Here is a 16,939-nt window from a genome sequence, read left to right on the forward strand (position 1 = left end):
GATTGGAAGGAAATTGTCCTTGAAGGGTCGGGCGGAGGCGTGTGCTACATACGTCTTTCCGCTCATCCTTTACCGTTTGTCTGTACTTCCTCTCCCTGCAGAACGACTAACCCGCTTACAAGGGCGCCTCGATTCACTTTTGTGGAACGAGGGTAAGCATTATGTCTGCAGAGAGGTCTGTGTTCAAAATCCGAGCGAGGGAGGCCTGGGTCAGCCCAGTCTCTTGTGTCATAGAAACGCCGAGAGATTGGCTTTCCTGGGTCGTTCGCTTGAAGGAGACGCTCCTTGGGTTCCTGTGGTTGAGAACTCGTTTCCCAACCTCAAACCCAACCCTTCGGTAGAAGGTCGTCGTAGACCGAAGGGGGAGTCCAAGTTCTTCTCCGAATGCCGAACCGCTCTTAGAGCTTTGCCGGGGACCAATGTCCTCGATCAGCCAAGGAAGAAACTGTATCGGGATTTAGTGGAGGGGACCGCGAAGGATCCACTTTGTAGGCGGATGGGATGGTCGATGGAGGTTGTCCGTTCTCAATGGCGTTGGGCGCCGGGACGGGAGATTCTGAATAACTCGGAATTCTCCCTGACTTGGCGACTGGTCCGAAATGCGCTGCCCCTCTTCGACGTACTTTTCCGGTATAAAGAAAATACCAGCCGCTTCTGTCCGTGCTGTGACGAACGCGAGCCCGAAACAATCGAGCACGCATTTTTTAGTTGCAGCCGGATACAGCCCCTATTAAGGTACGTCGAGGGGGTAACAGCTCGCATCGATGCCGAGTGTCTGCTCGATCTCAACGTAGGAACTTTTGTGTACAACATGGAGCCGCCGTTCCCCAGGGAGGAAAGTTTGGTTTTCCTGGCGATCCTAGCAGTAGCGCGCATGACCATTTGGATCGCGCGCCTCAAGTTGGTCCACGAAGGGACATCTGTTCCTGATCGGGATCTGATCGTTTACTTTAAACATTTGCTTAAAGTAAAGATCAGATGCGATTGGAAGAGGTTGCCTAGAGTGGAATTTGACAAGAGGTGGGTGCACAGCACTAGTTTGTGCATCCGTCGAGGAGCCAAGTTTCAATACGTGTTCCCTCCTTAGGCATGGCATGGGCGGTGCTGGGTCCTACGGAACCCATCCCGCCTAGGTTAGCATTATAAGTTCAGTAAAGTAACTCTTGACTGGTGGTACAAATGAGATCCTGTTCCTGATTTTATTTTTTGGTATTAGAGAACCTCTGAGTCTGCCCAACCCCCCCCCTGCTCCTCATCTTTATTTTCTGATGCCCCCGGTCATCCCCCTACTCAGAGGTCACCTTCCTACCCCCTCCATCCGTTGCTTTATTTTCTCCCACCTCCATTAAGGCGACTTCCCCAAACCCCATTAGGGATGCTCTGCTTGTTTTCGGTTCCCCGGAAAACAGTGGGGGATCTAGCCACATAGAATAGTACAGGGGGGGTCTTACTAACAACACATTAGTAGATTTTCCTTATTTTTGAAATGAACATTTTCATTAGTTTTTTCCCACTCCACGAACATTTTATGCCAATTAATTCAAGAACTCTTTCTAATGAAATCGAACTTTATTTTCTCACACATACACACACACACAAAAAAAAAAAAAAAAAAAAAAAAAAAAAAAATGCACACACAACATACAGAAATGAATATACAAATTGTACATAGTTAAATTTTACATTGAACGCTGGGGTTATTAGTTAGATTAGGATCCACAGAGTGATTGAGGTATTTTGGTAAATGTTGCCAGTCAAGAGTAAGACTTCAAAGTCTCATCTGTTACATAGTCAAAAAGACCCTGTACCCTACCTCTCCCAACTTCTTGTAGGGCCTTGTGCCTAATTTTGTTGAATTGAATTTTTTGTACGTTTTTTATGTTCAATTTTTTCTTTCTCAATAAAATATATAAACAAGATCAAAGTGTAGTATCTGTTCTCTCAGTTACTAAACTTTCCGCCACCGGGCTTTCGGGCTAGGTTAAGGTGTTTTCATACTAACTTTCGTTAGCAAGGACCGACCCCCTCCTTTGGGGAGTCAGGACCTAAAGGACCGACTCCACATTTGTGGGAGCTTGGACCCGGAAACCGATCCCCTTTTTTGGGAGACTGGAATCTCGGGACCAGCACCACTAGCTGGTAGTTGAGACCTGCTTTTGTTGTTTTTTTTGCATGCGTTTTTTCTTCGTTCCGGTCTCTTCCCTCTAGAGACAGGGGATGGTCTAATTCCTCAACACTTAATTGCCTGAGCAGCACTCTGACCTGCCAGGCCCAAACTTTGTCTATCTTCGCTGCTCTCCCAGTGGATCGAGCAGACAGGGTTCTCTTTCTCGCTTCCGTTGGGGTAAGTTAGTGGGTAGGGTGACGTGGGGTAGGGCGGGTGCTTCGTTTCTGCTCCCCTCTGTGGGCAGGGATGCCTATCCCCTCTCTCTCTTAATTGCGATGCGGCACTCTGACCCGCTAGCACCCACTGCGTCTTTCTTCTCTGCTCTCCCCCCTCGCGGGGGGATCTGAGCTGCTAACCCGACATCCCCGTGAGGGGAAGTCAAAAACTCTAATTTCTTCCAAGTCCGCTCCTCCCCCTCCTCCCCCTCCATTCCCCTGGGTTTTCTTTTCCCCCACTACACTTTGGTCCGCGCCAGCGGCCAGTGCAACCGCCACGATGCCAGGCAGGAGGGGTACGTCACCCCAAATGCGCAGCATCTCAACTGCTAACGACTCCCTATGTGAGGGAGCTGATGCATCTCCCGGCGAGACGGCGCCAGGAAACAAGGTAGGGCCCCGGCGCGCGGCGACCTTGGAAGAAAGCGGGAGGGTAGGGCCGCAGCCCGCGGCGACCCCCCAAAAAGCACCTGCAACCGCTCCCCACGAGGGCAACCCAGCGGAAAAAGCTGCCGTTAACTCACTAGCTGGGGAAAGTGCAGAACCCAGCCAACCAGCTTCACCCCAGGACGGCAGAACCAAGGGAGGAAGACCGGGGAACCCATCCCCCGCTCCCCCAAAGGGCGACTCCCCAACAGAAAAGGAGGAAAACAGCACCGCGGACCAAACCGAGGCGCTGGACGAAGATGTAATAGCCTCCATCTGCTCACTATTCGGCGGGGAAGACAGTGATTGGCCCCCCAACACTCCCCAAGAGGACCAAATACGGAAAAGGGGTGACTCTCCGGCCAGTGGTAACAAAAGCAAGCTGGAAGGAGAGACACCCTTGACAGTACCCACCAAGGCTCCAGCTGGGAACACGGCACCAGAAGGGGAGACACCTCCATCCCCCAAGGGGACAGCCACCCAGCAAAGGAAGAAAATAAGAAAGGGGAGCGGCCCGGAGAGTAAACCAAGCCAGGACGAAACAACGCCAAGGACACAATGGCCTACTTTGCCTGGTAACGGCCCAGTTCCGAAGCCAAAAATGCCCATAACAAGAGAGAGCCCCACAACACCAGCTACACCCCCCAACCCGAGTCCAGCTGACACCCACCAGGATGGAGGACCGGCATGGGGCCCAAAAGAGCAGCAAGGGAAGTTGACGCCCGAAGACTACAGAGCACTCTTCGACTCCACTTACAAGGAGTATACCCAGGGGAACAACATCCAACCCCTCCCGGGTCAAGTGGAAGTTCTGGAGAAAAGAGTGCTCTCGCTGATAACTTCAGACACCAAGACAAGGGGTCTGACGGGCGTCAACAAGGACACCATGATGAACGTGTTGCTGGAGCAGAACATTCCCGCCAACTACATCTGTAGAAGGAGTTACGCACAGTGGGATGTTCTGCTCCCCACCTCCGAAGACGCAGTCAGGCTGTCCAGGACCTGCCATCAGAGCAGGAACATAAAGCTCCAACCCATCTATATGAACAAGAGGAGAGCAAATGTTTCTGCTCTAAACGTCCCCTGCTATATGGAGGCCAAACAACTGGGGGCTATCCTAAGCCAGTATGGAGACGTAGAGGAAGTCACCCCGGTCCGCGGATTAAGAAACATCATGACCGGGGACTACAAAGTACAGATGGTCCTGGACAAGGCTGGATTCTACGCCATCCCAGCCACACTCAAGTTCGGAGAGTGGACACTCTCCCTTATAGTGGAAGGGAGGAGGCCTCATTGCTGGCTGTGCACACAACAAGGGCATATGGCGAAGGACTGTCCAAAGAGGAACGGAGGGAAGAAGCCCACAAAAGCGGCGGGAACAAGCGTGACAACAAATCAAGCCGCTGCTCCCGCGCCGGCCGCAAATCCTCCAGAGGCACCGACAGGCTGGGTGACGGTCGTAAAGAAAGGCAAGATCAACAAACAGCCATCCTTGCAGACAGTCACCCAAGACCAAGAACAACCGAAGAGCGAGACGGAGAAAATGGACACACAGACACCCTCCTCCTCAAACAAGAGGAAACTACCAGAATCTGAGGAGGAGGCCGCGTCAGAGGCAGAGGAAGAGACAACAACAGTCTCTATGGCCCTGAGCGCAACAGAGATCAGGAGGGCCAGGAGGAGGAAAAGCCGCAAGACACGCGCAAACCCTCCTACCCCCACTGAGACTGAGAAGGGCTCCCTCGCAACAACAACACAGGATGAGCCCCCTGTGATCCCAACACCCCAGCAACCCGAACAACCTTCCCCCTCTCCTATAAAGGCCCCAAGAAACTCTTCCCGCCCCTCATCCCGTGACAGGAGCCAAAAAGAAGAAAACGAGCAGGCTACCCCCTCCCCAAGCGCTAAGCCTCCCCATCAACCAAAAGAGGTCCCCTCCCCCACTCCCAAAGTCCGCACTGAACGGACCAAAAAGCTCCCCTTCCTGCCAGGAAGCAGGATTTGTGAAACAGACCCTCTCCAACCGGCTCCGGACCTTAAAGGACAACAGAAGGTCCGGTACAACAAACTTAAAAACTTTGAAAAAGTCGGTGGAGACCTAGTAACAGACCCCACTAAATTCAAGGACGCTCCCTTGTTGACCACTTTCGTTAGGGTCGACAAGGACGCTAGGACTGGAGGAATGTGGGCAATGATTAAGGCAGCGAAGAATGCGATCCCAGGCCAGCAGCTGGTGGATAGGGACCATCCTTCACTGACCAACATTTTCTTTAAATGTGAGGGTAGAATCCCCATGTATGTACACCCATCGCTATACAGGGCACTCAAACTAACCTTCCCCCTGGACGTGGGGGGCGTGGCCAAGGATGGATCACCTTCATCGGATTTACTTACCGGCAGCCTTGGCCAGGCCTGCCATGTCCTCACTGCCCAGGATTTCAGACCCGTCTGTGACAGTGCTTGAGGTAAGTGATCATGTCTTTGAACTTGGCTACATTGAATGTGAGGGGCATCAGGTGTCGAAGCAAGGCCTCGCGCGTTGTGAGAGACTTGGTGTCCCTCAAGGTAGATATTGCCGCTATCCAGGAGACCCACTTTGTTTGTGACGGGGATTGTCAGGTGCTGGTAAACGATTACGATGTCTACTCAGCATATGGCAATACCTATAGTCGTGGAATCTCCTTGCTAGTGAGTCGCACCCTGTCAGCGTCGGTGAATGTTGTTCACGCAGGCGAGGACGGGCGGGCGCTTGTTGTTGATGTTGCTGTTAATTGTAGTGTTTTTCGGATTGTTGCTGTTTATGCTCCCAATGCTGCTGTAGAGAGGGCAACCTTTTTTCGACGGTTGGAGGGCTTCTTAGTGGATCCGGAACGGTTAGTTTTAATGGGGGATTGGAATGCAATCCTTGATCCCAAAATAGATAAGGTCGGGGGGACTAGCGGGTCGGCGTGGTGTGACAGCAGTCTGTCTGACCTGATGGCCTCGTGCGATCTCGTCGACAGATTTCGTCTGGATCATCCGGGGCGGGAGATGTGGACGTGGCATCCTGTAGTGCCTTCCCATCCAAGCACTTACTTGGATCGGATGTTAGTTAGAAGAGGCGATGTAGACTTCCTATCTTGCCCCACGTTCCACTTGCTAGGACACTCGGACCATAAACTTGTTATGGCCCGTTTGAGCTTAAGCGCTAGGCCTAAACTGGCCGGATACTGGAAGTTCAACAGCACCTTGTTGGAGCTGGAGGACTACCGGTTGAAGGTCACTGAGCTAATTCAGCGGGCTTTAGTGGGGGCGGTTACAGGGAGTAAGTGGTGGGTTAGTCTCAAGGCCAAAATTAGGCGCTTCTCTGTCCAGTATAGCCAACGCCTCGCGATAGATAAGGCTAAGGCAAAGAAGCGTTTAGAGGATAAGCTGACCCGGGCGGTGGAGGGGGGGACCCCCTAGAGTTAGCACTAGCTAAACAAGAACTCAACCGCTTGGCTAGCGAGCGGTATGAAGGTCAAGTAGTTAGGGCTAGGTTAAAGAAAGTTTCTAACGAGGCTGTGAATGTTGACGCTGTTGAGCGTAAGGCTGCTTTAAGGCGCGGTTCGGATGGGTACATTCGTAAAGTACATAACCTGGAAGGACACCCCTTAGTATCGACTCGGGAGATCTGCGAGGGGTTTCGGGAGCATCTATCGGTGCGCTTCACCCAACTACCCGGACTCAGGGTTGATGAGTTTGGCAGCTATTTGGCTGACTCGCCCCGCCTCACGGCGGCTCGGGCGGCTAGCTGTGATGGTCTTATTACTGAACATGAGGTCATTACTGCGTTGAAGCAGGTCGGCTATAACAAATCCCCGGGGCTTGATGGTCTACCCTACGAGTTTTACTTGAGGCTGTCGCCCATGTTGGTCCCTATTCTGAAGGATATGTTCAACCATTGGTTTGCCCAGGGTTCCATCCCTGGACAGGTGACCAAAGGTGTGATCACATTGCTGAGGAAAGGTTAACGGCATGGTGGGAGGGAAAACTTTGATGATTTTAGGCCCTTGACTCTGCTAAACACAGAGTTAAAGATTTTGGCAAAGATTCTTGCGAATCGCTTGCAGGTTGTCATCACTGACTTGATCGAACCGGACCAGACTTATGCTGTGAAGGGGAGATCGATTCAAGACAATTTGCACTTGATACGCTCGATCATAGAGGGGACAGAAGACGACGCCGAAGCCGCGCTGATCAGTTTGGATCAGTCCAAGGCATTCGATAGGGTCGACCATCGGTTCCTAGGATCTGTGCTAGAGGCCGCCGGATTTAATCCGGACTTCCGCAAGTGGATCTTTGTTCTGTATGACAGGCCGACGGTAGCGGTGCAGATCAACGGTAAGCTGTCGGAGTCATTCGCTGTCTCTCGGTCGGTGCGACAGGGTTGTCCGCTGTCGCCTCTGTTGTATGTCCTGGCGTTGGAACCCCTCCTTCGCAAGTTAAGGGACGAGGCGGCTACACCAGTCCTGCGCGGAATAGCTCTCCCTGGAGGCACACGAGCCAGGGTTTCCGCGTTCGCCGATGACGTCACCGTGTTCGTGTCTTGCCTCACGGACGTTCAAGCGGTGGTCGAGGCGCTCGCTCGATACGAAGAAGTAACAGGGGCCATCTTCAACCGTAGCAAGTCTGTTGGCCTGCGGTTGGGGGCCTGGACCGGGGTAAACTCGCTTCCAGGTATTTTCAGCTGGACCGATGGACCGGTCCGCATTCTCGGTGTCTGGTTTGGACCGGGACTTCAGCTGGAAAAGAATTGGTCGGAAGTACAGTCTAAGGTCAAATCGTCAGTAAAGACTTGGATTGGAAGGAAATTGTCCTTGAAGGGTCGGGCGGAGGCGTGTGCTACATACGTCTTTCCGCTCATCCTTTACCGTTTGTCTGTACTTCCTCTCCCTGCAGAACGACTAACCCGCTTACAAGGGCGCCTCGATTCACTTTTGTGGAACGAGGGTAAGCATTATGTCTGCAGAGAGGTCTGTGTTCAAAATCCGAGCGAGGGAGGCCTGGGTCAGCCCAGTCTCTTGTGTCATAGAAACGCCGAGAGATTGGCTTTCCTGGGTCGTTCGCTTGAAGGAGACGCTCCTTGGGTCCCTGTGGTTGAGAACTCGTTTCCCAATCTCAAACCCAACCCTTCGGTAGAAGGTCGTCGTAGACCGAAGGGGGAGTCCAAGTTCTTCTCCGAATGCCGAACCGCTCTTAGAGCTTTGCCGGGGACCAATGTCCTCGATCAGCCAAGGAAGAAACTGTATCGGGATTTAGTGGAGGGGACCGCGAAGGATCCACTTTGTAGGCGGATGGGATGGTCGATGGAGGTTGTCCGTTCTCAATGGCGTTGGGCGCCGGGACGGGAGATTCTGAATAACTCGGAATTCTCCCTGACTTGGCGACTGGTCCGAAATGCGCTGCCCCTCTTCGACGTACTTTTCCGGTATAAAGAAAATACCAGCCGCTTCTGTCCGTGCTGTGACGAACGCGAGCCCGAAACAATCGAGCACGCATTTTTTAGTTGCAGCCGGATACAGCCCCTATTAAGGTACGTCGAGGGGGTAACAGCTCGCATCGATGCCGAGTGTCTGCTCGATCTCAACGTAGGAACTTTTGTGTACAACATGGAGCCGCCGTTCCCCAGGGAGGAAAGTTTGGTTTTCCTGGCGATCCTAGCAGTAGCGCGCATGACCATTTGGATCGCGCGCCTCAAGTTGGTCCACGAAGGGACATCTGTTCCTGATCGGGATCTGATCGTTTACTTTAAACATTTGCTTAAAGTAAAGATCAGATGCGATTGGAAGAGGTTGCCTAGAGTGGAATTTGACAAGAGGTGGGTGCACAGCACTAGTTTGTGCATCCGTCGAGGAGCCAAGTTTCAATACGTGTTCCCTCCTTAGGCATGGCATGGGCGGTGCTGGGTCCTACGGAACCCATCCCGCCTAGGTTAGCATTATAAGTTCAGTAAAGTAACTCTTGACTGGTGGTACAAATGAGATCCTGTTCCTGATTTTATTTTTTGGTATTAGAGAACCTCTGAGTCTGCCCAACCCCCCTGCTCCTCATCTTTATTTTCTGATGCCCCCGGTCATCCCCCTACTCAGAGGTCACCTTCCTACCCCCTCCATCCGTTGCTTTATTTTCTCCCACCTCCATTAAGGCGACTTCCCCAAACCCCATTAGGGATGCTCTGCTTGTTTTCGGTTCCCCGGAAAACAGTGGGGGATCTAGCCACATAGAATAGTACAGGGGGGTCTTACTAACAACACATTAGTAGTTTTTTCTTTATTTTTGAAATGAACACTTTCATTAGTTTTTTCCCACTCCACAAACATTTTACGCCAATTAATTCAAGAACTCTTTCTAATGAAATCGAACTTTATTTTCTCACACATACACACACACAAAAAAAAAAAAAAAAAAAATGCACACACAACATACAGAAATGAATATACAAATTGTAAATAGTTAAATTTTACATTGAACGCTGGGGTTATTAGTTAGATTAGGATCCACAGAGTGATTGAGGTATTTTGGTAAATGTTGCCAGTCAAGAGTAAGACTTCAAAGTCTCATCTGTTACATAGTCAAAAAGACCCTGTACCCTCCCCCTCCCAATTTCTTGTAGGGCCTTGTGCCTAATTTTGTTGAATTGAATTTTTTGTTCGTTTTTTATGTTCAATTTTTTCTTTCTCAATAAAATATATAAACAAGATCAAAGTGTAGTATCTGTTCCGGCAGATGCTGCACTTAAGATAATTTGTACCAGTCAATGGAGGGGAAACCCTCTATACTGGGACAATTATTATTTTTGGTAACTAGAGTGACCCCTTTTAGGGGAGCTGGTTTTTACCTCACATTAAAAACGGCCTTGTGCCTAATTTGCTCAGTGGGGGAGCAAATAAACACCATCTGTTCCGGCAGATGCTGCACTTAAGATAATTTGTACCAGTCAATGGAGGGGAAACCCTCTATACTGGGACAATTATTATTTTTGGTAACCAGAGTGACCCCTTTTAGGGGAGCTGGTTTTTACCTCACATCAAAAACGGCCTTGTGCCTAATTTGCTCAGTGGGGGAGCAAATAAATACCATCTGTTCCGGCAGATGCTGCACTTAAGATAATTTGTACCAGTCAATGGAGGGGAAACCCTCTATACTGGGACAATTATTATTTTTGGTAACTAGAGTGACCCCTTTTAGGGGAGCTGGTTTTTACCTCACATTAAAAACGGCCTTGTGCCTAATTTGCTCAGTGGGGGAGCAAATAAACACCATCTGTTCCGGCAGATGCTGCACTTAAGATAATTTGTACCAGTCAATGGAGGGGAAACCCTCTATACTGGGACAATTATTATTTTTGGTAACCAGAGTGACCCCTTTTAGGGGAGCTGGTTTTTACCTCACATTAAAAACGGCCTTGTGCCTAATTTGCTCAGTGGGGGAGCAAATAAATACCATCTGTTCCGGCAGATGCTGCACTTAAGATAATTTGTACCAGTCAATGGAGGGGAAACCCTCTATACTGGGACAATTATTATTTTTGGTAACCAGAGTGACCCCTTTTAGGGGAGCTGGTTTTTACCTCACATTAAAAACGGCCTTGTGCCTAATTTGCTCAGTGGGGGAGCAAATAAATACCATCTGTTCCGGCAGATACTGCAAGCTATGACTAGCAAAGACCAGATGTGGGGGCAACCCCACATGCCTGACCATTAACCAGCTCCCATTTCCAACCTCTCGGGAGCTGGTCCCCTTTTCCCCTTCCCCCTCCCTTCACTCCTCACATTAAAAATCGGCCTTGTGCCTAATTTGCTCGGTGGGGGAGCAAATAAATACCATCTGTTCCGGCAGATACTGCAAGCTATGACTAGCTAGGACTAGCTAGGACTAGCAAAGACCAGATGTGGGGGCAACCCCACATGCCTGACCATTAACCAGCTCCCATTTCCCACCTCTCGGGAGCTGGTCCCCTTTTTCCCTTCCCCCTCCCTTCACTCCTCACATTAAAAATCGGCCTTGTGCCTAATTTGCTCGGTGGGGGAGCAAATAAATACCATCTGTCCCGGCAGATACTGCAAGCTATGACTAGCTATGACTAGCTAGGACTAGCAAAGACCAGATGTGGGGGCAACCCCACATGCCTGACCATTAACCAGCTCCCATTTCCCACCTCTCGGGAGCTGGTCCCCTTTTTCCCTTCCCCCTCCCTTCACTCCTCACATTAAAAATCGGCCTTGTGCCTAATTTGCTCGGTGGGGGAGCAAATAAATACCATCTGTTCCGGCAGATACTGCACTTAAGATAATTTGTACCAGTCAATGGAGGGGAAACCCTCTATACTGGGACAATTATTATTTTTGGTAACCAGAGTGCCCCCTTTTGCCTACTTTTAGGGGAGCTGGTTTTTACCTCACATTAAAAACGGCCTTGTGCCTAATTTGCTCAGTGGGGGAGCAAATAAATACCATCTGTTCCGGCAGATACTGCAGGCCTATGACTAGCTATGACTAGCAAAGACCAGATGTGAGGGCAACCCCACATGCCTGACCTTTAACCAGCTCCCATTTCCCACCTCTCGGGAGCTGGTCCCCTTTTTCCCTTCCCCCTCCCTTCACTCCTCAGATTAAAAATCGGCCTTGTGCCTAATTTGCTCGGTGGGGGAGCAAATAAATATCATCTGTTCCGGCAGATGCTGCACTTAAGATAATTTGTACCAGTCAATGGAGGGGAAACCCTCTATACTGGGACAATTATTATTTTTGGTAACCAGAGTGCCCCCTTTTTGCCTACTTTTAGGGGAGCTGGTTTTTACCTCACATTAAAAACGGCCTTGTGCCTAATTTGCTCAGTGGGGGAGCAAATAAATACCATCTGTTCCGGCAGATACTGCAAGCTATGACTAGCAAAGACCAGATGTGGGGGCAACCCCACATGCCTGACCATTAACCAGCTCCCATTTCCAACCTCTCGGGAGCTGGTCCCCTTTTCCCCTTCCCCCTCCCTTCACTCCTCACATTAAAAATCGGCCTTGTGCCTAATTTGCTCGGTGGGCGAGCAAGTAAATACCATCTGTTCCGGCAGATACTGCAAGCTATGACTAGCTAGGACTAGCTAGGACTAGCAAAGACCAGATGTGGGGGCAACCCCACATGCCTGACCATTAACCAGCTCCCATTTCCCACCTCTCGGGAGCTGGTCCCCTTTTTCCCTTCCCCCTCCCTTCACTCCTCACATTAAAAATCGGCCTTGTGCCTAATTTGCTCGGTGGGGGAGCAAATAAATACCATCTGTCCCGGCAGATACTGCAAGCTATGACTAGCTATGACTAGCTAGGACTAGCAAAGACCAGATGTGGGGGCAACCCCACATGCCTGACCATTAACCAGCTCCCATTTCCCACCTCTCGGGAGCTGGTCCCCTTTTTCCCTTCCCCCTCCCTTCACTCCTCACATTAAAAATCGGCCTTGTGCCTAATTTGCTCGGTGGGGGAGCAAATAAATACCATCTGTTCCGGCAGATACTGCACTTAAGATAATTTGTACCAGTCAATGGAGGGGAAACCCTCTATACTGGGACAATTATTATTTTTGGTAACCAGAGTGCCCCCTTTTGCCTACTTTTAGGGGAGCTGGTTTTTACCTCACATTAAAAACGGCCTTGTGCCTAATTTGCTCAGTGGGGGAGCAAATAAATACCATCTGTTCCGGCAGATACTGCAGGCCTATGACTAGCTATGACTAGCAAAGACCAGATGTGAGGGCAACCCCACATGCCTGACCTTTAACCAGCTCCCATTTCCCACCTCTCGGGAGCTGGTCCCCTTTTTCCCTTCCCCCTCCCTTCACTCCTCAGATTAAAAATCGGCCTTGTGCCTAATTTGCTCGGTGGGGGAGCAAATAAATATCATCTGTTCCGGCAGATGCTGCACTTAAGATAATTTGTACCAGTCAATGGAGGGGAAACCCTCTATACTGGGACAATTATTATTTTTGGTAACCAGAGTGCCCCCTTTTTGCCTACTTTTAGGGGAGCTGGTTTTTACCTCACATTAAAAACGGCCTTGTGCCTAATTTGCTCAGTGGGGGAGCAAATAAATACCATCTGTTCCGGCAGATACTGCAAGCTAGGACTAGCTATGACTAGCAAAGACCAGATGTGAGGGCAACCCCACATGCCTGACCTTTAACCAGCTCCCATTTCCCTCCTCTCGGGAACTGGTCCCCCCTTTCCCTTCCCCCTCCCTTCACTCCTCTCATTAAAAATCGGCCTTGTGCCTAATTTGCTCGGTGGGGGAGCAAATAAATACCATCTGTTCCGGCAGATACTGCAAGCTATGACTAGCTATGACTAGCAAAGATCAGATGTGGGGGCAACCCCACATGTCTGACCTTTAACCAGCTCCGATTTCCCACCTCTCGGGAGCTGGTCCCCTTTTCCCCTTCCCCCTCCCTTCACTCCTCACATTAAAAATCGGCCTTGTGCCTAATTTGCTCGGTGGGGGAGCAAATAAATACCATCTGTTCCGGCAGATACTGCAGGCTATGACTAGCTATGACTAGCAAAGACCAGATGTGGGGGCAACCCCACATGCCTGGCCTTTAACCAGCTCCCATTTCCCACCTCTCGGGAGCTGGTCCCCTTTTTCCCTTCCCCCTCCCTTCACTCCTCACATTAAAAATCGGCCTTGTGCCTAATTTGCTTGGTGGGGGAGCAAATAAATACCATCTGTTCCGGCAGATACTGCAAGCTATGACTAGCTATGACTAGCAAAGACCAGATGTGGGGGCAACCCCACATGCCTGACCTTTAACCAGCTCCCATTTCCCACCTCTCGGGAGCTGGTCCCCTTTTTCCCTTCCCCCTCCCTTCACTCCTCACATTAAAAATTGGCCTTGTGCCTAATTTGCTCGGTGGGGGAGCAAATAAATACCATCTGTTCCGGCAGATACTGCAAGCAAAGACCATATGTGGGGGCAACTCCACATATAAGACCTTGGTCAATGTAGGGGCAACCCTTCATACCAATTGTCACTATCCAGCTCCCCTACTCCCCGGGGAGTTGGTCCCCATTTCCCCTTCACTCCTCACTTTAAAAATCGGCCTTGTGCCTAATTTGCTCAGTGGGGGAGCAAATAAATACCATCTGTTCCGGCAGATACTGCAAGTTATGACTAGCTAGGACTAGCTATGACGAGCAAAGACCAGATGTGGGGGCAACCCCACATGCTTGACCTTTAACCAGCTCCCATTTCCCACCTCTCGGGAGCTGGTCCCCCCTTTCCCTTCCCCCTCCCTTCACTCCTCACATTAAAAATCGGCCTTGTGCCTAATTTGCTCGGTGGGGGAGCAAATAAATACTATCTGTTCTTCAGATGCTGCACTTCTATTTCTTGTTCTCTTTCGGTGGAGGAGAAATCCTTCACGACTGAGACAATTTTTATTTTTGTACCTTTTCTCCACGTTAAAAAACGACCCTGCTGTCTAACTCTGTCCCGTGGCGAGGCATAGTAAATAGGTACAACAATTTTTTATGCCTGTACAAAAGGTCTGACAACTTATTGAAAGAAGCTCGTATATATATATATATATATATATATATATATATATATATATATATATATATATATATGTGTGTGTGTGTGTGTGTGTGTGTGTGCTTTTAATACTTTTAATACTAGGTTTATTTATGGTGTCTTTTACATATATTAAAAACCCTTCCCAATACTTTTGCTGATGAGGAAACTTTGTTTTTTTTAAAATACTATATGTAAAAATTATTGTCCGTGGCTTAATGTCTACAACAATAAAAACATTGTTTTCCGAAACGATCGTACAAATTATTGACTTTGTTGTTGTTCCTTCTTGTGAAACGGATTTTTAATTTAATTCTTATTTGAATTTTAAATTATCAATCACATTACTGAATATATATATATATATATATATATATATATATATATATATATATAAATATATATACACATACACGAGGAGCAGTCCAAAAGTAATACCTCCTATTATTATTATTCCATCTTAATGGATCATATGGCAATGCAAATTACCTTGTTATGATTACTGAACTTATGCATTCATGACCTGAATGCTTGATGTCACTGTTGCAGATATTGACGATGTGAGACTACAAAAATAATTCCTGTTATGGGCGTGCAATTTTGATAATAAAAATGTTCATTATTACTGTGGTGGAACCCACTCATTTACATATGTGGATAATATTACGCATAAATAGCAAGACTCGGTTAGTCTGAGGGTGTGTTAACCAGAAGCCACCGAAGACCGAGCCGAGAGCAGATATGTTCTCCAGCTAAGACTCTCTTACCTAACCATTATGTAAATATACTGTAAATATACTTTTCCTAGTACACTTCTTATTGATCTACCTTTGTTTGTTGAGTCTTCATTTGTATTGCCTTATACGTTAGTTGGTTCAACCTGCAAACATTTGGCGACGAAGATGAACGTCAAACATAACACCCAGATAATTCATTCTCAGGAGAGAATGAATGACGATGAAAATCTGCAAAAAAAATGACTCCAAGATGTCGACACTATAAATATTAAATAGGCGTAACAGGCATGATACAATCTCTTAATCTAAATGGGGCTTATGTACCTAGTGTTCAATCGTTTGCAATGAGTCCATTTCCAAGTCGTCTACCAGTGTGATTCAGTAGAGGTTTTTATACAGCGTACTACTGGTCTCATCCCAGATAAATAATTCTATGGATACGTTTGACAAAATACAATTGAAAAATAAAAGATTGAATCAATTTTTTGCTACCTTTTAACTCGTAATGCATGACTCGGAAGTTGTTGTCGTCTACCGGTGCGATTCCGTGGACGTTGGCAGCGATGTATTTGCTCATGTGACATGACTGGTCTGCAAACAGGTAATCGAACGTGACACACTTAAAAGTGTGTTCGGCTAGACATAGCTGTGCGCACGCATCCAGGGTCAGCCCGAGCATGATCTTGTTGTATAACTGCACACCCTCCAGGGGACGCAAGGAACCGAAGCCGTAGTTGACAAATTTAGACAACGGTCCCTCTGAAAAACAAAAAAACAAACAAACAAAAAAACAAATGAGAAGAAAACATAGAAACAAACTTATTACGTAGGTACGATCAACTTTTAATTTTTGGTAAAAGTTAACTTTAGCGCATATATATATATATATATATATATATATATACATATATATATATATATATATATATATATATATATAACTACTTCATTTACTCACATAAATTTAATATACGAAAGTATAGATTTATGCGTAAACTTTAAGTATTTACTTCAAAAGTGCTCAATACGTAGGTAGAGCTAGTTAGTAATGTATAAAATATATATGGCGACTAAGCTACACTTAATATTCTGCGTTTCATCCACTGTAGTATTCGTCAGGCGTATGCGCGAATTTTGTGGTTGCTTTTCGTTTGCAACCACAAAATTCGCGCATAAGCCTGACGAATCCTATAGTGGATGAAACGCAATGAAATTTTATAAATTACTATATATATATATATATATATATATATACATACATATATATATATATATATATATATATATATATATATATATATATATATATATAAAGAGCCCCTTCTATCCCCCAACTAATCGATTGTATTCCCTTATTGAATAAATGAACCAATCTATATCCACCAATATATAATTCTGTGACTTCATTTCCCACTCCTATTGTTTTCATATATAAGCTCCAAACATACTTGTTGAGCTTTATAATGTCCAGATAAGTCTCCTTTCATATAATTGAGTTCGCTCTTTTCCTCGAACGCTATATATATATATATATATATATATATATATATATATATATATATATATATATATATATATATATATATATATATATAAATCTCAGAAACAGCTACATGGTAGAAAGCAGCTGATGATTTTGGCTTTCTATTTAACAATTATAGTTAAGGTTTTTTTTTTCTTTATTCATTCTTATATAGTTAAATTCTGTTTTGTAATTGTAGGCTTTTTAGAAGTTGGCTTATTCAAGTGCTTAGTCTGCGATAGGTTAAACTGCATTCTTTATAGAGAGATATATATATAGAGAGAGAGAGA

At 47.4% G+C, this 16,939-nt stretch overlaps 1 protein-coding gene across 2 annotated transcripts in view; it reads right to left on the minus strand.

The window, feature by feature from the left end:
* The window catches only part of LOC145268648 (uncharacterized), a 366,656-nt gene that overhangs the window by 224,845 nt on the left and 124,872 nt on the right, over positions 1–16,939 (minus strand). For both annotated transcript variants that reach the window (XM_080124130.1, XM_080124131.1), the window contains exon 3: positions 15,620–15,886. In XM_080124130.1, coding sequence (XP_079980256.1) covers positions 15,620–15,886 — 267 coding nt within the window. The remainder of the gene's footprint in view (positions 1–15,619; positions 15,887–16,939) is intronic.

Source organism: Euprymna scolopes, chromosome 44, assembly GCF_053919585.1.
Source record: "Euprymna scolopes isolate OS-2025 chromosome 44, ASM5391958v1, whole genome shotgun sequence".
NCBI lineage: Eukaryota > Metazoa > Mollusca > Cephalopoda > Sepiida > Sepiolidae > Euprymna > Euprymna scolopes.